The sequence below is a fragment of the Lissotriton helveticus genome, chromosome 3_1, assembly GCF_964261635.1.
Source record: "Lissotriton helveticus chromosome 3_1, aLisHel1.1, whole genome shotgun sequence".
Classification (NCBI taxonomy): Eukaryota; Metazoa; Chordata; class Amphibia; order Caudata; family Salamandridae; genus Lissotriton; species Lissotriton helveticus.
The window spans coordinates 215645296-215670379 of NC_136061.1; the positions used below are offsets into that span (position 1 = coordinate 215645296).

Consider the following 25084-nt stretch of genomic DNA (forward strand, 5'->3'; position numbering starts at 1 on the left):
TTCGGGCTAAAAGTGAGGCCAACCGCCCTATGGAAATTAACATGGGAAAAACGCGTTTTGGTGACCCCCCTTTTTTCTCGGCCCCCCCCTTGACGAAACCCCCCCAAATTTTCAGGGGCTGCTCAGAAACAAAATGTTCAATTTTCCTGTAAATTTCAGCCAATTCCGTCCACAAACGCCAAAGTTATTAGACATAGAATTTTCAAAAATCCCATAGGAAAAAAATCCTAACTATATATACCTACTGGCGACCGCCAGTAGGTAATATATATATATATATATATATATAATTTTTAAATATGTACTCCGGGGTCCCCGCACGTAGGCCTGAATATTCAATGCCTATAACTATTGATGAGGATCCCTTGGAAGAGAAATTAAGTTCCCTTTAAATTCTGTCTTTATCTTATCACATTTGGTGGTGCTTCAAAGGCAGAGGTCCGACAAGGTCTTCTGACAAATTGCTGCTTATGCATTTTAGCATGCGAATTGGTGTTTACTTTTTCTCTAACTGCAAAGTGAGAGTTAGTTTTAAAGTGAATTATGTGAGAGTGTTGTTGAAGTACAGTAAGTGTGAAAGGAAAGTATGTAGGGTATTATTTTTATGCAAACCACAACAAAACGAAAATACCTGTAAATAAATTGTATGCACTCAGCTGGTATGAAAACGAAAATTAAGCAAATTCTTTGTAATCCTGAAGTATGCTAGAAACAGAGGGCCATATGTATCATTCCGAATTGCGATCGGAAACGCCAAAATTCACAGAATTTTGGCGTTTGCGATCGCAATTGGGCTCAGTGGTATGTTTGAAAGAAAAACTGCCTGGCAAAATAAGGAATCGCAAATTTGCGATTCCCTATTTTGCGATTGCATTTAAGGAATCGCAAATTGCGATTCCTTAAATACAATGTAAGATGCACTGAAAAAGTGCAATTTGGCCTTAAAGAATCGCAAATTACCACCAACTTAAGTTGGTGGTAATTTGAGATTTCTTTGAAAAATGCACTTTTTTGCATTTTTCAAAGTGCAATGTGGCGCACATGCATACCCTTAGTGCATGTATGTGCGCCACATGTGCACACATACATATTTCAGGGGTGCAACAGGGTGTCAAAAGGACACCCTGGCACCCTTGAAATTGCATTCTCAATTTGCGATTCTCTGATTGTGAATCGCAAATTGAGAATGTCTTCCCATCCATTCCTATAGGCCTCTACGCCTGTAGGAATGAAAGGGAAGGTATTCCTTAATTGCGAATCGCAATTTGTGATTCACAATTAAGGAATATTAAGGAATAGAAATTAGTATTGCGATTCCTACAAACATAGCATTTTGCGATTCCTTAATAGCAATTCCCTAAAAATCGCTATTTAGGAATCGCAAAAGGGCATTTTCATACATATGCCCCAGAGTCTTTTAAAAGGATCAAAACAAATCATGACACTTTACTTGGTGATACACAAGTGATACATATTCACAGAATCCCGATTTCCACACATTATCATGTGTGTCCTATTTAGATTCATCTGTAAAACTGCATGGCTGTGCAAATTTAGTGGCCATTTCAATGGAAAATATTCTGTCTGTAAATAACAATGCGCTACCACATGATGCTTTAGTTGCATTCAAAAATCACCCTGCCTCTAATCCATTAAATGTAGCACTGATCTAATGTAAAGAAATAGGGGAATGGAGAAGACTGCCTGCATGAAGCATTACCAGGCCAACAAAGGTTGAGTCACCCAAATTGAGAAACAGTAATTCTTTGATCACATGAGGATTATATAGGTGTGTATGTATGGTCGGCTAGTATCACTTTTCAATATAAATGTGGGGGCTCAGATTTACGAAAATGCAGGGCAGCTAAAGTTCCTGCGCTGCGTTGCGTGATAGGCAGAAAGAACAGTGCCATACATATTAAGATATCGAGTTGTTTTCCTCTATCCTTCACTGCTGCACTCTAGGCTGCCATGCGCCAACAACGTATCACCATAGGACATAAAATAGACACCAAGAGCAAAGATCATTGTCTATGAAGTTGCTCAGAACCCCGAAGTGTAAAACATTCCTGTAATATACATGTTATTCATCTATAATGTTATGTTATGTATGGCCCATCGATAACCTCTTCCGCTGCTTTCAACTGATACGCAGGAGTAGGGGAGTAAGTGGACAAAACATGGCCTCTCCTCTCCATCCCGAATGTAAACAATAAAATACCTGGCCCCCTGCCACCCACCCCCACTACTCTGTACCGTGTCTTCTCTCATCTCCAGAAGCTGTGCTCCCTTCTCTCCAATGCTGGTCTTACAGGCTCTCGAACAGCCCACCCAGAGCAGCCTGGAACTCCGTTATGATGATGCAACAGTGATTAACAAGGTGTGTTAACCACTGTTGTTATGTCATAGCAGTGAATTACTGGATAAACAATCAAGGTAATCACGCTCATGACTCTTAACACAGACATGGGGGAGGGCTTCTTTGTTCTGTGCTAGTGCTAAGAACACAGAGCGCTCTCCAGTGAGTCTTTAATGGTGTTCTGCATGGGCATGCCCCCTCAGTCAGTGTCAGACTATAAGTGATAGTCTGCAAATAAAAGTGGTAGAACCGATTTTATTCGTGCTCCGTGCACACCTGTGTTTGCATTTTGATTGCTTTGAACGCAGAACTTACTGAAAGGAGTCAGGGCAGGCAGTCATACAAGCAACCTTTGTTTGTACTGGAATGTCTAGGGTACGCCTATGTGTGGCTCTACGGTCCTGGTAGATAGACCAGTGATAAAGTGGTATGGAAAGAGCATGGGTAGCCTGGGTAAGGTACCCACCTAGAACCCCAAACCTCTGTAAATGCCTTTAGAACCAGCAGAAAGCATTAAATAAGCCGTGGCAAAGAGATCAAACTTACAGAGTGAGGTGCAGTGACCAGTGTCATAACCTGTGTCCTGGTTTACAAAGTGAGCTGCAGTGACCGGTGTCAAGCTCAGTGTTTAGACTTACAGTGTGAGGTGCAGTGACCGGTGTCATAGCCATTGCATTGGTTTACAGAGCGAGGCGCAGTTACCTGTGTCATAGCCTATGTCCTGGTTTACAGAGTGAGGTGTCATAGCTTGTGTCCTGGTTTACAGAGTGAGGTGCAGTGACCGGTGTCATAGACTGTGTCCTGGTTTACAGAGTGAGGTGCAGTGACCGGTGTCATAGCCTGTGCACTGATTTACAGAGTGAGGTGCAGTGACCGGTGTCATAGCTTGTGTGCTGGTTTACAGAGTGAGGTGCTGTGACCGGTGTCACAGCCTGTGTCCTGGTTTACAGAGTGAGGTGCAGTGACCAGTGTCAGGCTCAGTGTTTAGACTTTCAGTGTCAGGTGCAGTGACGGGTGTCATAGCCTGTGTCCTGGTTTACAGAGTGAGGTACAGTGACCGGTGGCATAGCCTCTGTCCTGGTTTACAGAGTGAGGTGCAGATACCCGTGTCATAGCCTGTGTCCTGGTTTACAGTGTGAGGTGCAGTGACTGGTGTCATAGCCTGTGTCCTGGTTTAGAGAGTCGGGTGCAGTGACCGGTGTCAGGCTCAGTGTTTAGACTTACAGAGTGAGGTGCAGTGACCGGTGTCATTGCCTGTGTCCTGGTTTACAGAGTGAGGTGCAGTGACCAGTGTCAGGCTCAGTGTTTAGACTTACAGTGTCAGGTGCAGATACCCGTGTCATAGCCTGTCTCCTGGTTTACAGAGTGGGGTGCAGTGACCGGTGTCATAATCTGTGTCCTGGTTTACAGAGTAAGGTGCAGTGACCGGTGTCAGGCTCAGTGTTTAGACTTACAGAGTGAGGTGCAGTGACCGGTGTCATAGCCTGTGTCCTGGTTAACAGTGTGAGGTACAGTGACCGATGTCAGGCTCAGTGTTTAGACTTACAGACGGCGGTGCAGTGACCGGTGTCATAGTCTGTGTCCTGGTTTATAGAGTGAGGTGCAGTGACCGGTGTCATAGCTTGTGTCCTGGTTTATTTATTTATTTAAAAATATATATATATATTTTTTATTGACTCGCACTTTAGATACACAGCTCCAGGCCTACAACCACATGGGCCGGCCGCGTTATTCATTTTTCCGGTAAGCTATAAACACATGCCGACACAGCCCATCAGCCGACAACCCGGGGGTCCGGCGGCGTATATCGCAAAGGAGCAAACAAATTCACAGGTATCACTGCCAAAGGAGCACAGAGTAGCCGTCTTGAGCGGTGTCGTTCTTACCACCAGCAGTGCTTCCCCACCCTCCCTCTCCTCTGTGCTGCGGTTCAGATAACAAAAATAAATACTTACGCGTCATAACTTCACAAATACTAACTCCCATCTCAATCAATGATCCCACCCTCCCTCCCCCCCTCCCCTTCCTACCCACGTCCACAGTGTATACTAGGGATGTAATTGCAAGAATGATGGCTTATCCGACTGCACGGCTACACTTTTACTCCCAAATGTGCTCCTGAGTTATGTCTGCGCCCCATCTGAGCTGTTCTAACTAGTATGTCTATCCTGACTACAATGCTCCAGCCAACCTTGGAATAAACAGTTTATTCGCGTTGCCACCCCGCCCATCTAACCAGTGCCTGCCTCTCTCTACGCCTCTGGCAAACTTCGTGAGACCATTTCTGAATGATGCGGTTCCGTACTATCAGCTTCCTCTCGCTCCCTCCCAGTGAGGTAAGTTTGGTACAGTGCCCAGAAACTTTTAGGGCGGCTCTTGGGGGGCAGCAATTCGCTATAAGTCTCTGCTTGGGTGCTACAGTACAACATGTCCCGCGCCCACCTAGCTCTGGTTGGTAGCGGACCTCTCATCCAGCAATGCGCTACTACTCTTTTGGCCATTAGCATCCCCATATCTGTGAGTCTGCGAATTGCTATTGGGAGCCGCTTGGAGTTGCCAATAAGCGCCAAGCCCGGTTCCGGGGTCATGTCTACCTCCAGGATTTTGCTCATTTCCGAAAAGATATCACACCAGAAAGACTGGATGCCCAGCAGCTCCATGCCAGGTGCATGAAGTCCGCATTAGCTGCGTGGCATCTTTCGCAGTCTGCCGTTTGCCTCAGGCCGTATCTATGGAGTCTCTCAGGAGGGTGGTACACCCTCTGCAAAAACTTAAAGTGGATCAACCTGTGCCGTCCATTAAGCGATATCCGCTTCGTGCTTTCACAGCAGTATCGCCATACCGCGTCGTCCAGTGTGGTCTCCAGGTCTTTTTGCCATGCGAGCCTCGCTTTCATAAGCTGATGCTCTCCTTGCAACCTAGCCATCCTGTACAGATTTGTGAGAAGCTTCCAAGGTTCCATAGTCTTGATGACATACGCCAATTCAGGGACGTCCGGAGGCTCTGCCATATCTGGGCCGAGCAGCTCCAAGAGTGCGCTTTGCGTCCTGTGGAATTGAAAGCGAGGCAGCATAGGGATCTCTCTGCTGTCTCCACGCACCTGATCCCAGGTTTTGGCCACGCCATCCTGAAAGAGGTCACCTGTTCTGTTGAGACCTTGTTTCGCCAACTCTCTAGTGACACCCTTCTCACACAGAGGTGGAAGCCATAGCATCCACTCCAGCGGCAAGTCTGGTGATTATAGCAGCGCGCCTCCCTGCCGCTGTAGGAGCGAGTGCCATGCATGGTTGGTAGCAGTTATGTAGTCCAGCACTCCCGTTCTGCAATCCAAAGGCAAGCAGATCGTGGCCGGCAGCGCTGCGGATGCGCGAAGAGCTGCTCCATGCGGACATGTAGGATCATCTTGTCTCCGTGCACCCACGTGTGCAGGTGCGACGCCTGTGCCACTCTGTAATAAAGTTCAAGGTCAGGGGCCGCCAACCCTCCCATGTTGTAGGGCAGAGTGAGGGTCGTCCAGTTTACCCTGGGCTGCTTTCCTGCCCACGCTAGACTAATCATTAGACTCGTCAGCCGCTGAAAAAAGGCCTTAGATAGTACTATCGGAAGGGCATTAAAGAGAAAGAGGAACCTCTGCAGGACCACCATTTTCATAATGGCTATGCGGCCCATCAGAGTGAGAGGCAGCTTGCTCCAAAGCGCTACATCATCTTCCAGCTTGCTGATCGCCCTCCCGTAATTTTGGCTGATGAGCAATTCCGGGGCCGTGTGGAGTTGTATGTCAAGGTACCTTATCGGATCTTCGGACCACTGGAGGGGGTATTCCTTGTGTCCTGGTTTATAGAGTGAGGTGCAGTGACCAGTGTCATTGCCTGTGTCCTGATTTACAGAGTGATGTGCAGTGACCAGTGTCATAGCCTGTGTCCTGGTTTACAGTGTGAGGTGCAGTTACCGGTGTCATAGCCTGAGTACTGGTTTACAGAGTGAGGTGCAGTGACCGGTGTCAGGCTCAGTGTTTGGACTTACAGAGTGAGGTGCAGTGACCAGTGTCGTTGCCTGTGTCCTGGTTTACAGAGTGAGGTGCAGTGACCGGTGTTGTTGCCTGTGTCCTCGTTTACAGAGTGAGGTGAAGTGACTGGTGTCATAGCCTGTGACCTGGTTTACAGAGTGAGGTGCAGTGACCGGTGTCATAGTCTGTGTCCTGGTTTACAGAGTGAAGTGCAATGACTGGTGTCGGGCTCAGTGTTCAGACTTACAGAGTGAGGTGCAGTGACCGATGTCATTGCCTGTGTCCTGGTTTTTAGATGAGGTGCAGTGACCGGTGTCAGGCTCAGTGTTTAGACCTACAGGGTGAGGTGCAGTGACCGGTGTCATAGCCTGTGTCCTGATTTACAGAGTGAAGTGCAGTGACCGGTGTCATTGCCTGTGTCCTGCTTTAAGGAGTGAGGTGCAGTGACCCGTGTCATAGCCTGTCTCCTGGTTTACAGAGTGGGGTGCAGTGACCGGTGTCATAGCCTGTGTCCTAGTTTACAGAGAGAGGTGCAGTGACCGGTGTCATGCTCAGTGTTTAGACTTACAGAGCGGGGTGCAGTGACCGAGTGTCATAGCCTGTGTCCTGGTTTACATAGTGAGGTGCGGTGACCTGTGTCATAGCCTGTGTCCTGGTTTACAGTGTGAGGTGCAGTGACCGGTGTCATAGCCTGTGTCCTGGTGTACAGTGTGAGGTGCAGTGACCAGCGTCATAGCCTGTGTCCTGGTTTACAGAGTGAGGTGCAGTGACTGGTGTCATAGCCTGTGTCCTGGTTTACAGAGTGAGGTGCAGTGACCGGTGTCATAGCCTGTGTCCTGGTTTACAGTGTGAGGTGCAGTGACCGGTGTCAGGCTCTGTGTTTAGACTTACAGACGGAGGTGCAGTGACCGGTGTCATATTCTGTGTCCTGGTTTATAGAGTGAGGTGCAGTGACCGGTGTCAGGCTCAGTGTTTCGACTTACAGACGGATGTGCAGTGACCGGTGTCATAGCCTGTGTCCTGGTTTACAGTATGAGGTGTAGTGATCGGTGTCATTGCCTGTGTCCTGGTTTACAGAGTGAGGTGCAGTGACCGGTGTCATAGTCTGTGTCCTGGTTTATAGATTGAGGTGCAGTGACCGGTGTCAGGCTCAGTGTTTAGACTTACAGATTGAGGTGCAGTGACCGGTGTCATAGCCTGTGTCCTGGTATACAGAGCGAGGTGCAGTGACCGGTGTCAGGCTCAGTGTTTAGACTTACAGTGTCCGGTGCAGTGACGAGTGTCATAGCCTGTGTCCTGGTTTACAGAGTGAGGTGCATTGACTGGTGTCATTGCCTGTGTCCTGGTTTACAGAGTGAGGTGCAGTGACCCGTGTCATAGCCTGTCTCCTGGTTTACAGAGTGGGGTGCAGTGACCGGTGTCATAGCCTGTCTCCTGGTTTATAGAGTGAGGTGCAGTGACCGGTGTCAGGCTCAGTGTTTAAACGTACAGAGTGAGGTGCAGTGACCGGTGTCATAGCCTGTGTCCTGGTTTACAGTGTGAGATGCAGTGACCGTGTCATTGCCTGTGTCCTGGTTTACAGAGTGAGGTGCAGTGACCGGTGTCAGGCTCAGTGTTTAAACGTACAGAGTGAGGTGCAGTGACCGGTGTCATAGCCTGTGTCCTGGTTTACAGAGTGGGGTGCAGTGACCGGTGTCATTGCCTGTGTCCTGGTTTACAGTGTGAGATGCAGTGACCGGTGTCATTGCCTGTGTCCTGGTTTACAGAGTGAGGTGCAGTGACCGGTGTCAGGCTCAGTGTTTTTGACTTACAGTGTCAGGTGCAGTGACGGGTGTCATAGCCTGTGGCCTGGTTTACAGAGTGAATTGCAGTGACCGGTGTCATTGCCTGTGTCCTGGTTTACAGAGTGAGGTGCAGTGACCCGTGTCATAGCCTTTGTCCTGCTTTAAGGAGTGAGGTGCAGTGACCCGTGTCATAGCCTGTCTCCTGGTTTACAGAGTGGGGTGCAGTGACTGGTGTCATAGCCTGTGTCCTAGTTTACAGAGCGAGGTGCAGTGACCGGTGTCATAGTCTGTGTCCTGGTTTACAGAGTGAGGTGCAATGACTGGTGTCGGGCTCAGTGTTCAGACTTACAGAGTGAGGTGCAGTGACCGATGTCATTGCCTGTGTCCTGGTTTTTAGATGAGGTGCAGTGACAGGTGTCAGGCTCAGTGTTTAGACTTACAGAGTGAGGTGCAGTGACCGGTGTCATAGCCTGTGTCCTGGTTTACAGTGTGAGGTGCAGTGACCGGTGTCAGGCTCAGTGTTTAGACTTACAGACGGAGGTGCAGTGACCGGTGTCATAGTCTGTGTCCTGGTTTAAAGAGTGAGGTGCAGTGACCGGTGTCAGGCTCAGTGTTTAAACGTACAGAGTGAGGTGCAGTGACCGGTGTCATAGCCTGTGTCCTGGTTTACAGAGTGGGGTGCAGTGACCGGTGTCATGCTCAGTGTTTAGACTTACAGAGTAGGTGCAGTGACCGGTGTCATGCTCAGTGTTTAGACTTACAGAGTAGGTCCAGTGACCGGTGTCATGCTCAGTGTTTAGACTTACAGAGTGGGGTGCAGTGACCGGTGTCATTGCCTGTGTCCTGGTTTACAGAGTGAGGTGCAGTGACCGGTGTCAGGCTCAGTGTTTAGACTTACAGAGTGAGGTACAGCGGCACGGGTCGTGCTTGTCCAGGTAGTGCTCCAACGTGTCCCATCCGCCTCCTACTCTCACCATGACGTGGTTTCGGAGAATCTGCAACAAGCACAAGCATCAAGGACAGGTAAATCAAGGAAGTACAGCTAATACTCATTACCTTTAATCTGCTGAACAGCACACTTCAAAAACAGGGAGCGACATTCAGTGTTACCTGGCAATTGCACCTTAGAGTCTAAACGCACGCTTGCGTAATCCACTCAACAACAATGCATACTTCTGTAAGTACACACCAGCAGCTTGGTAAAATACACAACAGAGCACTCTGTAAACACATGGGTCCCCGTGACTCAAAGCCCGTCCCATGCCAGGACTTCCCTGTCTCTAGGGTTGCTTCGACCAGCTTTACATAGTCCAATATTCTCTAATCAAAGTATGGACATCTTTGTACACAAAACCTTCTCGTATGAGGGAGGTTTAACTACACAACTTGTAGCGTGTTATGTACTTACTGAAGCTACAGCCTCCAGGTCGGGAAACTACCCTGTATTTGTGATTCTCCGGAGCAGTGCCCGCGGATCCCGGCCCTGAAACAAGCCCGGTGACCATACTGACTCTGTCACTATCTTTTAGTCTTTGGCATGAGGCCCTCCCTGACCTATCCTGATTGTAACAGTCACCTGGGAAGAACACTTTGGTCTTTCACTTCGGCACCCCCTTCAAGAGTAAATGTACTGCGCATTATCCCTCAGTTTTTGCAGTAAAGCTTCCCTCAGCGTATCCTGAATGGGCAAGTATCCTGGGCATTACTCATGAATCGTTGGTCTTGGTCCCTCTGTAGGTCTATCCTGAATCTCTGCGTTTTGTGGGGTTGTCCCAACCCTGTGTCTGCCTTGAAGTTTCCTCTAGACCTCATCACAAGGAGAACACAGCTGGTGATGTTTGTTCCAGGCATCGAGACTGAGTGCACAATTTAGTTTTTGGCGGACAGGTTACTCTGTCACAACAGTGCAGATCAAAATATTATCTCATTATATCCTATGAGATTAATACATTTTAGCAGATGGGACATCCATCATCGTTGTGATGGGGTAAACTATCCACCAAGATCTAAATCAGATCCTGAGACTTAATAGTATGTTACTGTAATCCAAGATTTTGGCATCCTCTTTGAGCCTTCCTTGGCCAGAGATCTTCACTATTTTCTCTTTCGACAGCTCTTGGTTTGGTAGTGAAAATGGTTGGCACCAACTCCTACTGCTGGGTCATGTATAATCTGGTGGGGAGCCTGCCACACACCAGGTCAGCGGAGGCTCGAGACCCTTATCACATCTAGAGATCCTCCCCTGTCTGGCAGGGACCTCTTTGCTTCCAGTATATCAGTTGGTGCGGGGGATGCGCTGAAGGCACAAGTGAATGAACACTCACTCAGCATTCATCTTCTGTATTTCACAAATCAATGTCCTTAACAGGAGTGTTTTATCTGCATATCAGGGCCATTGATTTTTTTGTGCTCAGGGCAGGAATTCCAGTGACGGTCTTGCCCTAGAGTGGGTGGTTTGACTCCCATGGTGACCTGGTGGTTCTGTGACAGATGGACCACCAGGCCAAGGGTTTCTGGCAGAGCCGCTAGCAGAGGTTCCACTCTAGATGGGTATTTGGAACCGTGAAGCAGGCAGATTGTGAATTCCCTAATGTTTTACATGCTCTGCATCCACGAACCTCTAAAAGATGCCATTAGTGTTTTAGGTCTATATATTTCATCATTTGACTGTTAATCCAAGTTCAGACTATGAGCTGAGCTTGTTATCACAACCGATGCTAGTGGTGGTGTGCTTTCGTTTTACATTTATATGTACAAGAACAGACTGAACACTGTGGCATGATGGCATGTCTATGGCTCTCTCACAACCACAGGGATCATACCCCAGGTGCAGTAGGAACAGGATCCCAACATCTTTCCTTCTAGTTGCTATATACCATATGGACTCTAGAGTGTTCAGCTGCTCTACAATGATGTCCAATGTTTTGGATGGTGTCAGATAATGGACGAATGATAAACTTTGAGGGAAAGAGGTGTATTTTCACGTGAGCGCTATTTAACAGAATATTAGTCGCATGGTTTAGACCTTTTGACAACTTCATCATTCCTGTGAGCTGTGGGTCTTTGGCTGTCACACTACATATGAGCCTCACTGCATGAGCTGTCCAGTTGTTTAGAGCCATGTTGTGTACTGCAGCTTGTTTCACAAATTGAACCCGTCTTACCTTTCAGATGCAGATATCTAACCCAAAGATGTTATGCTCAGCTGTCTAGCCTTTAAGGCAGGTATTTGTAGAAATCAAGCAATGCTGGGCTGGCTTTAGGAGACTTCACAATGCTTCCGAACAGGCCAGAGCCTCCGAAAGACTTTCATGGCTAGACAGAGTCTTTCCTATATTAGGCATATTGACTCTGCTCCAGGCCTCCCAAACGTTCAGAGGAGTTTAAGAGTTCCGCATTGTCTACATACCCCTGTCGACCAGTCCGCTTCTTAAGGAAAAGCGAATAACTGAACCAATAAAGTCTCTTTCATTTTCTGTCAAAAGACCAAAGGCCTTTTCTGAATTCTTTGAACATGGTTGTAAAGCTGAGAATGTGTAAATAGGTAACGTGGGCCTATTGAGAGGGCAAAGACGTAGACCAGCCGAGCTGCCCTTTTGGTGGCTGCGATCCTCATTGGTAAATCTTACCCTGACGAAGATGAGCGTGTTGGAATCCCCCACACGGTATTTGCCCTCGGAGACCTTGATCATGGAGAACTGCATCGGGCAGGTGCATCTGCTGACAAGGTGTTGGACCTGTGGGAGTGAAATGGGACAGCCTTAGCACAGAAATAAAGTGCACACTTCTATGACTTTAGTGCAAGGAGTGCAGTCAGGACGGACTGAAGCACCTAGGTCTTTCACCCAATCGGATTACAAGACACACAAAAGTAACAATAAAATTCAGTTATAAAAAAACAAGTCACTCATCAAAACACTTGTTTGCATCTGAGCCACTCAACAGAGGGAATGAGGATATGGAGCATAACCAAAGAAAAGAGCTATCGCACATGTTACAGGTAGAAATCTAAAGGGTCATTTACAGTTCAACAGGCTGGCCGATATGTGATAGTGGCAGCAACAACTTTGCCCCAAAGACTATAGCTAATAAAGTCGTTCTCTTCTTTTGTGATTAGGTTTCCCTAAATGACTGGTGGTTCATTGCAGGAGCCACATTGAAGGAAAAAAACGTATTCATCCCTCTGCCAAATTATGCCGGCATGGCAGGCCTATCATCATCACTTACAATTATTTCCACGGACCGACCCCTGTATTGGGCTGCCCTCTTTGGAAACAACATAACTAATGGCTCCCATGGGCCGGGTGTTTTCGACCAGAATATATGGGGCATTTCTGGACTTTTTCTGCCTGGGACCTTCGGGGTTGACAAGGTGGGCCAGGAAAGAATTGAGGCCAGTGGGGATAGTGTTGAGGAGAGCCTCCTTAGTAGGGTGGCCCCTTTGACACCATTATCGCCACTGTTGAGTCAGGGTTTTCCTGAAGGCAGAATTATTATTATTTTTTTTTTTTTTTAAAACCTTTATTGAGAAACAGGTATAAGTACAAGCGCAGGCCTACAACCACAAGGGCCGGCCGCAAAATTAGGAGAATCAAAAGAGAACAACATCAATGTGTACGGTAGGATGAATACAGGATAGACGAGTAATGAAATCGTTACACAGTAAGCGCCAGGATAAGAAAGGTTTCATTTTATGATGTATAGAGGAGGCAGAAGCCATATCTACCCATGTGTCATGCAACATACTCAGAAAAAGAGGGGGGGGGGCGAGAGGGATGCAGCCCCCTACGCAATCAAATCACCACAGTAGAGCAAAGCCCAGATACATCCAATGCCCATCAAAGGTTCAAAAATAAAGGACAAATCGTAGCAAACAAGTAAATGGGTCACCGCATAGACCGCCCTCCAGCCCCGAAAAAGGAGAAAGTGCAGACACTTACGAAACGAAGGAGAAAGAACAAAGGGACATAGCCCACCCCCTAGAAAGAAAGCAAAAAAGGGACCATAGAAGAAAACAAACTAAAATAACAAACACCCCCCCCACCCTACATCACTGTAATGGCTATGGCCTATCCCACTAAACAGCGTGCCTGTCGCCCAGAATCACCCGAAATATAGAAGAGAGAGAAAGGGTATAATAACGAAGGGAAAAAAGAGAAAGGGATAAAAGGAGAGGAAAAAGAGGGAAGAGAAGGAGAGGAGAGAAGAGAGGAGGGGAGCCAGCGATCGAAATACAGAACACCACCCCACCCGCAATAACGGATCACTAGTCGAGGTCAAAAAAGGATACTGAGAAAAGCCTACATAAAGGATGAAGACAGGAACTGTCCAAATGATGAGGCACGGAGATGCCAATTAACAAAACAAAAGTCCCGCAGGCACCCAGGCACGATCATCCCTGTCCACTTCTATGAAAAGCAGAGCTGCCAGACCCCGCCACGGCCAGGAAACAGCATGATACAGTGGGTCCATACCAGTCAAGGAAAGCAAGTGGGATCTTCACGGAACACCGTCTCGGCGAACAAAAAGCAGCCAGGAAAACTCGGCAGCAGTCAGAATGCAGAAGTAACCCAAAGATCCACGTGGCCAAGCACAAAGTCCGGGCTGTCCAGCACAAAGCAAAGAAATCAGGATGTAGGAAATACTGCTGCATCGGCACCGGGTCCACTTGATCCCATGGAATCGAACACCCAGCCGGATATCCCAGCACAGCAGCTGGAGAAGTCTCAACAATACCAACTCGGGGAGACGACACCGCGTCACAAAATGGCTGAACAACCATGGCGGCGATCCGCAACTCCAAGTCCCGGCAGTGCAAGGACAGGTCGATCCGCAGAGCACCCAGGGCGAACAAGACAGTACTCCGTGTAGGGGCCGCCCGAATCAAACGAGGTCTGGGGAGAGCAAATGCAGCAACGTCCCTGTCTCCAGGAGGAAGACACTCCGAGGGGCCATCCGCCATCTTGTGCATATCGCCCGCCGCCATTGTCGCATCCGCCGCCAAGCCCACCAGGAGTGCCGGAGGCCCCAGGACACACAGCCGATCCACGGCGGATGGCGCTCGGCGGAGAAAGGAGAGTCACCAGAAGAATGGGCGTGCTCCCCACAACACTCGGGGGAGCCCTGCACCGGATCCCAGGCGGGACAATCAACTGGAGTGGGCTTCTCACCCGAGGGGTGCCGGACAACGCGGCTTCTCTTCTTCGGGCCGGCAGGCAATCAGGCATGCGGGGTGGCCCACCATCGGGAGTGGGTCCGCTCCGGCTCGCGGCTCTCAGGCTCCCACCATCGGGTCTCTTCAGCGGTTCCGGGCCGCCGGCACTCCGAACACCTCCGGGCAGACACAGCACTCGAGGCCCCGGCGTCAGGGCCGGGAAGGCCAGCAAGGTTACAAGGGCAGAACGCAGAAACCACTGCACGCCAGAGCCCCGGAAAAAGACGGTAAGTGAAGGCTCTTCCCAGGTAACCAAATTCGGAACACCCCGATCAGGATTAAAGACAGGATAGGCGGCGGGGAGGAAGGCATCTCGGAGCGAGGCGTTTATGCGACTGTTCCGATCGCCATCTTGGCTCCTCCCTGAAGGCAGAATTGATGGTTTCTCTGTCGTCTGGAATACTATTTAAGGCATGGTTGGTCAACAAATTGTAATTGTATTTCTATAGCGCCTACTACCCCTGATGGGGCATTGAAGCACTTTTGAGCGAGTGGCACACTACTTCAGAACCGAAAATTGATTAGTGGTGTTTAAGCATGGAGAAATATAAGTTGTTAATTCAAGCAATCGGCCTTTGAGTCTGTTAGGTGGATTTAATAGGGTAAAGGAGGGGAATAGTCTAGAAAGGGTTATTAGGGAGATAATAGTAGTAGAATGAGGTATGGGATAAGTCATAGGAGTAATAGAGGAGGGAAGAGTCTAGAAAGGCTTATTAGGGAGATAGTAGTAGAATGAGGTTTGGGATTAGTCATAGGAGGGATAGAGGAGGAAAGAGTCTAGAAAGGGTTATCAGGGAGATCATAGTAGTACAATAAGGTCTGGGATGAGTCAGCAAGTGGAGGTCTAGAATATATTGAGAGAAACCGTCCCTGCAGTTGAGAGCAGTCACCTCTATGACAGCTTCATAGAGTCTTTGGATTAGAATGTCATGATCAACTGTGTCGAAAGCAGCTGAAAAGTCCAAGAGAAGTAGTGCAGTGACCCTATTCTGTTTGACTGTGTTTTTAAGGTCATCCAAGATGGAGATGAGGGCAGATTCTGTGTCTTTTCCTGGAAGGAATCCTATTTGGAAGTCAGAAAATATGGAGTTATCTTCAATGAATTGTGGCACATGGGTGAATGCTGATCTTTCTATCAGTTGGCCCAGGAAAGGCCCATTTGTAATTGGTCTGTAGTTATTTGGGTCATGCGGGTCCAGGTTTGTTTTCTTTAAAAAAGGCATACTTTCGCCCATTATTAAAGTCTTTGGGAAAGATTCATGTTGTTAAAGAATTATTGGTGATTGTTTGACAAACACAATGAGTGATATTGTCTCAGCTGAATTAGAAGAGTAATACCTGTTTGGATCTATATACTTGTAATTCACCAGTCTGATTGCCATGCACTGTGACTACTAATGACTTCTGAATTGCCCTCTTAAATTACCAGATTACACAGCATTACAGGACATCATACAGGACCATATTGAAGGTAAGATTGATTCTCTTATATGGTTCATTGAGCGGCATTATAATTATTATTTCAGTGGCGGTTGTTAATTGAGAGGTCTGGAGTCACGGGGACAATCCAACTAGGCGCCATTCTCATCATAGTTTCTATCTAGGAAACTTAAAGTATCTTTTCAAACATAGTATCCTATTCCATGGAAATTAGGCTTCAAGTCAATTAAACGGAGTGTGGGGGTCTCTGGGAAGAATGCACATGATGCTAGGCCTTTATTAGCTCACGAGGATTTTCACTTATCAGAAGTATATCTTACTACAGAAAAGATTTGAGTACCCCTGCTCTACATTATTATGCAAATTACAGCACCACTTATAAGGGTAACCAGAATCATTGTACCAAAAGGTCAAGGTGTCTTGGCAGCATGGCCAACCTCTCTTTTATCCCTACACACTATTAAAAAATGTACCACTTACCTGAGATCGGTAATCAACGGGTAAATATTGCAACAGGACAATCTATAGCATCCTACCGCTATATAATGAAATGCCACCTCTAGTCCATTTTATATAACTGCCCCTACACAGCAAAGATCAAATGTACACCACACACTTATCAGACGCAGAGTGATGCCGATAGGGCGGTTCAGATCAGAAAGTACACATTAAATGTTACGGAATGAACAGTGTAAATGTGCACAACAAAAGAATGCTTCAATAACTTGTAGTTTGTAGAACTGCACATTCATTCCAAACTGTTGTAAAAACACATCTAGCGATTTTGACATTGTGTTGATAATAACAGTCCCGAGTTCTTCTCCAGTTATTTTCCATAAACCAGAGATAGCTTCAGTCAGTACTGAAGGAACCCCTCTATTTGTACATAAATACATAAAACCTCTATCTGATTATTTACCAACAAATGATGTCCGATCCCACCTTTTCAAGTCTATGTTCTGCACTAGGACACCTGTCAAGGCGTCTCTTGACAACATACCAAAAGTACACTATTCAGAAAGGAAAAACGAAAGCTAAATATGTCAAAAAAGTATTCAATACCATATTGCATCATTTAGCATTCCTCCCTTGAGGAAAATGTTTCACAGACGTCAACCTGAAAGAAACTTAACAGATGCATAAGAAGGTCAATTAATGATCGCTAACATTCCAATAGTGTTACTTTTGCTGAACCCTAACACTTGTATGCTGGGCTGACATAGAGATGCACTTGCAGTAGTAAAATAATTATGAAACGCACAATGTTAATATGTAAACTCATACTTCACAGCAAGATCTGATTGGTTGTGGGAGACATCATTAGACTGCACAATAAGTGTTCACAGAGACCAAAAAACTAAGCTGAAATGCTGGCCTATTTAGTACTGGAAAACAATAGGCATTAATATTTATTTGCTCCAGAGATCCGCAATGATGTTTCAGAAATGGTGTGAGAATACGGGAGAGTGGGCTATAGCGGAGAAATGTTATATTTCTTTACAATTCAGGAATGATAAACTACAAGATGTATGAGAAAGGATACTGTTTGTTCTAGATTCTGTGAACACTGAAAAGGATGAACCATCACACAGCGGTGCTCTGTCAGAATAAAAGAAAGGTCCTTTGATCGCGAGAAAATGTTCTCATAACCTACACCAAAATTATGAATTAAGATTGGGAAATGTACTCTGTACTAGAGACTGAATGACTGGAGTAATATGAAAAAGATTAATAAAATTATTCCCCACCCCTAAAAAAACATACTTGTGGGAGCACAACTAAGAGGACTAGCAGCTCTGTGGATCCCTACTATTTCTTCAGGCCCTGGGTGGTAACAGAAGATTAATTCTGGGCTACAGGGGGAGAGGCCAGGACCCACAGTTGTGGTGATGCCACTCAGCTTGCCGGAAGCGCAAGAATACAGGGGTTCTGGCCAAGCAGACTGCTATCGCAGGAGGACATTCTAAAAAGATAGTTCTGCTGCATCAGTGACACTCCAGCAGCCCAAATTGTAACAAGAGCAGGACAGTGAAAATCTGGAAAGTAGTAACTGTGCAAGAGGTGAGACGACAACCTAAGGGTGCTGAAATGCAGCGTGATTGTGCCATGGTGCTGTGCGTGAAGCTTGCAATGAAAATGTAACGACAGAGCGAGATAGAACACATTACCTTTAGTATGGTGGAGAAACACACATGAAGGGAGCTGACGATGCTGCAGCAATGAACCCCTGGACTGGTGACAGGAGTCATAAGGGCAGGATGACAGCACCGGGTTCAAGATCCAAAAAGCCAGATGAACCTAAAAGCTTCAGCTGTGGTAAGGGACACGACTGGAAAAAAGTACAGTAGGAGTCGATTGTCTAGTACCTCAACAAAGGCAAATGGGTAAAAGGTGCTACAACTGGAATATGAATGAGCAGCATGACCGTAGGATGGGGTAATTGAGAACATTTTCTAAAAATGATGCATATATGGGTTCTAGGATTTCCATCAGGGACTACAAAAATCAAGAGATTGCAAAACCTATCTTTTTATACTGACAGAGGCAGCACGATTATTTCTTGTGCAGCGTTGTCCTGCACTGTTAAGAGATTGAGCATACTGGAGAGAGGGTTCCTGATTGATTCCACCTTAGGTCGTGTGGCCAGTGGAGGACGACACAGGAATTTTTGAGATGCCGAATCAGCTGATTCCTCATGAAATGCTAAGTGTTCACTCTTTGTTTGACTCTGGTAAGTCATCTACTTCCCATTAAACTCTTGTCCGACTTAATCAGAATTCTTTGCCATTCCACTCCTTCCTCCATTCCGAGTTTTCTTCGTGGTGCAGGCTGCAGGTGCTTATGTTTTAATTTGATACATCAAATTAAAAATGTTGCCTTTTTCTGCAACTCGATGAGACTGCAACATTCACAAGATAAGTTATTTCATTTTGTTTCATTCTAGGGGTGCCGTATGTGGCAGAACTAATGTAGCATACGTTCTGGTAAAAAATAATTTTAAAAGTGTGTCTTCTCCCACATTTCAACTGATAAGCTTGATATTGGTTCGACACCCAAGGTAGACTGCAAATACTGAAATGTTGTTCTCTCTGTAATTGGACATAGGTGTGACATGGCGTGTTCATCGTCATGAAAGATGTGCACTAGAGATGGATGTTTATCCCCTTAAATAACTATAGTGCATCCTGTTTGTAAAGGGCTCAGGGTTGCAATGCAAAGGATGTTTTTTTTATTTCTTCTACACCCGTTAAAGAGACACCCCAAGCTCTTCTCTCAGTGGACCAACCGCCCCATCTCATACATTAACAGGGAGTTTCTCATCTAGTCAGTGCTTTGAAAAGGCTGGAAACAGTGGGACAGAGCCAGTCGCGTGTTAGGTAAGTAGGTGACCAATGGCCTTCTGAAAAAATATCTGACTGCCCACAGTACTAGCCCCTCTCTAGTCATTATGAGAATGATGCCCATTTGGAAGGAAATGCATGTCATGCATAAATCTGTCCAGCACAGCCAGGAAGGTGAGAGGACTGTGTGCAGGCTGCCGGTGAGTGGAAAGGTTGGCTGTCAGCAGAGATCCATGTCTACATTCTTTGATCACAGCATGCTCAATATATTTTTTTGTTGATGATTGTTAAATGGATCTTTACAGAGCTTTGTGCATGATTCGAAGCAAGTTTTAAGCAGTACCAGATGGGCAAGATGGAGGTGGCCAATCTTTCTGACCCAAGGATTCAACCGTATCTGCCTGATAGAACCTTCAGCTCAGCAAACTTGAATTTGGCACTCATACCCTGCATTTGTAGAGACAGAATGGGAGGACGCTCCTTTCGAGTTCTGGCTCCTGACCGATAGTGCTCTCTGCCTCTTCAGTTAAGAAAGATCCAAAACCACTTGATCTTTCGGAAGCAGTTAAAGACCTGGCTGTTCTCAACATAGGCTGTATCTGTTCTCCTCTATAGTGCACCAGCATACGTTTCGCTGCTTTTGTCGTATCAGTGATCTGCGCTGAGAAGCCCTTCTCCTGGGGCAGCAGAGCACTTTAGAAATTCTTCTAACAAAACAAAATGTTGTACTGGAGCAGCACACCAATGCATGTCTCATCTGGCCTTACCCACAAGAGGTAGATGTGGCTAGGAATGAAGACCACTTTCACTGCATGCAGAACTATTTATGTAATTGGGGTTGGTAGCTATAATCATGAAATGAGGAAGGACTTCAGAGATGTCAACCAAAGTCACTCCTTGGACAGTGGCTGCCTTCTTGAAAAAAAGAGATGGTGGGTGAGATCAATCGGTCTTACAAACTTTAAAATCAGTTTTTCCGAAAACCTTATTCCAACCCTGTCGCTGGCTGTCTCCCATCAGTCGCACTTAGGCAATGAAAGGATTAGTCTGCTGGAATGATTTTCTATGTCTCCCTCAAGACCATCTTCATAGCTCTGTACTAATGGACATATTCCTTGGTTGTCTCAACTTATTGGACAAGTACTGAATATGTTTTAGTGCTGGGTGTCCTCAAATCAGTGACTTTTAATTCACAAGAAGTGTGTACTACACTGTGGATTTCACCAAGTGTAAAATGTTTTTGATTGATTAATAAAAACCATTACAGTATGCTCTAAAACCACGTACAAAAACATTAAGATATATATTGAAAAGACAGTTGTCACACACATTGCAATACTCCAATATTAAAAACAGGTCTAGAATAAAAATAACGTAATATAGGCTGTTATTACAAATGTTGTGTGGAATTGATAGTAAGAATGCTTTTAAAATCAGTGGAGGCTAAAATTATTAAATGAAAATAACTTGCAATAATCAACAAACACTACCAGACTGAATATCATTTCGAGTGGATATTAAAATTCAATTCAATCAAATATTATCCTAACATTGAAGCTATAATCTATCATTCAAGAATCGTTTTAATATTTCATTACCTGTTAACCCTTTGGCTGCGGGGGTTATTCCCCCGCTGTGCTGGGGGGCGGGGGGCGCGCACAACGCCCCGGTGCTCGTGTGCTGATGACGAGCTGAGCTCGTCACGGCCACACCCGTTTCCTTAGAACGCTCAGCACAGCGGGGGAATTATCCCCGCGTGTGAGCGTTCTAACGGCCATGATGAGCTCAGCTCGTCATCAGCACACGAGCACCGTGGCTGATGACGAGCTGAGATCATCATCAGCATGGGAGGGGTTAAAGAAACCTAGGCTGTCTGCACCATAGATACCATCATTCTGTCGATATTAAAATATATACTATGCTAACATAATCATATAAATATCGATAAAAATAAAAAGAGGATCTTTCAGGATCTGCACCATTACACTTTCCGTCCAGGTATGGCCACATTTTTAGGTCGAGCCTAGCGTTGCAGCACATGCGCTGCTCACTTTGTGAGATATGCAGTATTCAGTAAAGCATCGAAGCTTCGTGGAAGCTCTGCCCACTCCACTCTCCGGCCATCCTTTTGATTGGCTTAGATCCTAAATGCTGCCTTCATATTGGTTTTAGGCTTGTTAGTCCCTCCTCCTGATGGCCATGTCGTCATTTGATTCCTTCCCCGGCTACTGGCCCCTTTACTCCAACACTATTATCTTCCCTGTTCCCCTCCGCCCCCTCCCACAGTCCATGACTTCTCGACTCCCCACTCCCGTTCGGGCGACTTGCCCGCCTGCACTCCTGTTTACAGTGCAACAGGTTTTGTGTAAATGGGAGTCCTATTGCATTGCAAATGCTTGTTTGTCGTGGCATTTGCTGGGTGAATTCGCAGTAGTTTTTTGTCTCACGCGCTGTGAGGGCTATCTTACACATGCGCCGTGAACGTCTCTCCTCCCTTTCTGTTATATTTTCTCCCGAGCCTCCTCCTCCTGTGTTGGGCGCCGGGTCTCATCTAACGCAGGCGAATGCGCCCCTCCTCTCTACCGGGATTATTGCCGCTCCCTAGTCTTGTTGCGTTTGAGGAGATCGTGTATTCGCCGCGGAGAGTCTGGGAGCCCTCAGTCGTCCTAAGAGCCCCCCATGCCGCAGGATGGCGGACGCCGTATTCGGGAAGATGCCGATTGGGATCTATGTGGAGATCAAGCGCAGCAATGGTGAGTGCATTTAGACCTAGTCATTCACCGGCCTTTGAACACACTATAGCCCTCTGTCTGACAGCTCCACCTGTGTCTCCTGCCTTGTGGCTGGGAAGCCCCTCCTATGGATCTTCCTTCTTTGGCCTGTGGTTGTCTTGGTTTCTGCCCTGCTCTGTCTACGGTGCACTGTGCATGTGCTTCTCTTGCAGTAGATACTTTAAGTCACAGACTTAGTGTCTCGTTTTCCCTGTGCATGAAGTGAGGCTCCATTCATGTCCTTTTCTGGAAGAGGGGGAACACTTAGGCCCTTTTTTACAGCATTGCTGAGCGGCTTGCAACGCTGAGGCATCTCTGACCCCTGCATACCACACGTGTGAGGCTTACCCTATCAGCGCTCTCAGATATAAACACCGATACCCAGTGACTTTGGCAGGGTTGACCTAACCCCTTCATACAATATGGCACGCACTCATTAAGCTGGGCAGGATGCTGTGCAATCAAAGTTTTTTACTTTAATATTTCTTTTAGTGCTACAGTGCCATCAGTGAAGTTTTATTTCCTTTTTTATAAAACATAGAACTTCCACCTTTTGGTTAACGGCAAAGCTTTCAGATCAACTGTTTCTATGAAAGAGGACACATACATAAAAGTTGAGGCTGGTGGAGGCGCCAGAAATAACAAGCATGGCGCAAATGCCACAAGCAGATGTGTGAGCACTACAGGGGGATCTATGTGGACATAGATCGGACCTCTTGGTTAATAAAGAGGCAAGAAAATGTCCCTTCCCGTGATTTGGCCTGAACATTGCTTCAGGCTTCGTTCATTCGCCCAGATTGGCTAGGACTGGACTTAGAAAAGGCAATCAACCTATCGAAGTTGGCAGAGAAATGTTCAGGTCGAAGTTATGCTACAGCCATGAAGTAAAGGTCAGACTGAAGTAAAGGTCAGACTGAAGTAAAGATCAGACTGAACTAAAGATCAGATTGAAGTAAGGGTGTAGAGAAGTAGCGGTTAAACTGAGGTAATGGAATGGAGGAAGTAATGGCTATGTTGCTTACAAACCAAGGAAGACACTTACTGCGCCATAACTCGGTCTGGGAAACCGAAACGTGCTGCTAATTTCTACCCGGGGGCTTTGCTGTTCTAGTTCCCGCTCCCGCGCCCACAACCGCCGCAACCAGGGGACAAAGGACTACAAGTCCCAGCACTCCCCCTGCGGCGCCCACCACCGACGCCAGCAGCTTGCGCCAGAAGGCGCTTGAAAAGCGGAGAGCGGCTGGAGCTTGGGGGGTTGCTTACAAACCAAGGAAGACACTTACCGCGCCATTAACTCGGTCTGGGAGACCGCAACGTGCTGCTAATTTCTACCCGGGGGCTTTGCAGTTCTAGTTACCGCGCCCACCCCGCCGCAACCAGGGGACAAAGGACTACAAGTCCCAGCACTCCCCTTGCGGCGCCCACCACGGACGCCAGCAGCAAGCGCCAGGAGGTGCTTGAAAAGCGGAAAGCAGCTTCCGCCCCGCGGAACGCGTGCAGGCGCGCGCTGGGCGAAGCCCGGGCCAAGGGCGGGGCCGTCTTAGGCCGGAAGAGGCTGGGCTGGGCCATCTCCCTTGGCTTGTCAATCGCGCACAGAGGAAAGTAATAGGAGCTGAGGGTTCCTGAACAGGGGCCAGGCAGAGAAGAGGCAGGAGCGAATTTCCACCACAACCGTAAGTGCCACTTCTAATCTGCATATTCAAGTTATCCCTCTGGGCTTGTTGTCACGGTCAGCGCCAAGAAAGCCCCCACAAATTCAGCTGACATTATAGAGTTGAGCATGGGCAAACAAACTGTAAAAGCATTATGCCATGCACCCCCTTCTTCTACTCCCCCACTTCTCCCCCAGACATCAATCGATCGGAGGTTACAAAGGGCGATAGGAGTGGTGGCTACAGAAATCCAGTGGACTGAGCGCAGATTGTCTATAACCCCGGACCTTCCCCTGGTCTTGTCACCATCTAACCTATCCCTTCCCCTTGAAAGGGGTGACAGCATACAAAGCCAGGCCTCACCGATTAGGTCCCTAGGGAGGCACTCTGGAGAGTGCTTAGGGATTTGGGATTTCCGTGTTATCTTTTATCCCTACTTAGGAAACTACATAACAGTAACTTTGCCCAAATTAGATTTGGTAAGAACGGGGAACATACTAATTGCATACAGGTTAACAGGGGAGTGAGGCAAGGATGCGTGTTAGCTCCCACACTCTTTTGCATCTCCATTAATGGCTTAGTGGATGCTACAAACAAATGTCAGAATATTGAAGCCCCTAAGCTAGCAAGCAAGAGTGTACCTACAATGATGTTTGCAGACGACACCTTGCTCCTCTCAAAATCCCGAATGGGCTTGCAAAAAAATGTTGGATGCCTTTTGCGAATTCTGTAGGGGTAGGGGTTTAGAAATCAGCATACAAAAAACAAAATTCATGTTTTTTAACCCCAGCAAGAATGTCCGCTCTAATCTCTGTATGAATTGTGTACCATTAGAAAGGGTATCAGAATTTGACTATCTGGGTCTCACTCTAAATGAAAACATGACTTGGAAACCGCAGGGGGTCAGATCTAATCTGAAATTAATACAGACAGCCGGGGGTCTGGCTAAACATTTTAGAAAGTCCTACCATAACCCCCTGAGCCTGGTTATAGAGATCTACAAGACACAGGCCAGAAGCTCAGCTCTTTATGGGGCTGAACTTTGGGGGCATTCGAATCTTAGGCCAATTACCAACACGGAAAACAACTTTCTGAGGCAATTGATAGGGCTCCCGCGAAGTTCCCCCCTGTTGCCCCTGAACATGGACCTGGGGGTGAGAACTATTGCACAAGAAATTGCAAGGCGTCCGCTCCTGTATTGGCGACGTCTGTGGGCAACCATGAGCTGACTGAGTACAGAGCCGAATTGCAAGAGGTGCTTAGCCTACCGGGGGCAGGGAAATTACCCTGGCTTATGCACATCAAGAAAAGCCTAAATGAGATAGGCTGTTCCGAGCTATGGGTGAGTCCTCAAATTGCCCTTACCAGAGTTACGCGCACACATTTATGCACCAGGTATTGGGAGACGAAACTTGATAACATCTCAGAGGACCCTAATATCGGCTCTGTGACCCGCCAGTTTATGGATATAAAAGCCATTTATCAACTAGAGCAGTGCTTGGATTTTATACGTCCAC

The 25084-nt window shown here is 47.0% G+C and overlaps 1 protein-coding gene across 1 annotated transcript in view; it reads right to left on the reverse strand.

Moving 5' to 3' along the window:
• GAS2L2 (growth arrest specific 2 like 2) overlaps window positions 1-25084 on the reverse strand; it is a 490427-nt gene that overhangs the window by 256830 nt on the left and 208513 nt on the right. Inside the window, exons 3-4 of the mRNA XM_078679621.1 lie at window positions 11779-11886; window positions 9048-9144 (exon numbers count right to left, since the gene is read on the reverse strand). Of these exons, the coding sequence (XP_078535747.1) occupies window positions 9048-9144; window positions 11779-11886 (205 nt within the window). The remainder of the gene's footprint in view (window positions 1-9047; window positions 9145-11778; window positions 11887-25084) is intronic.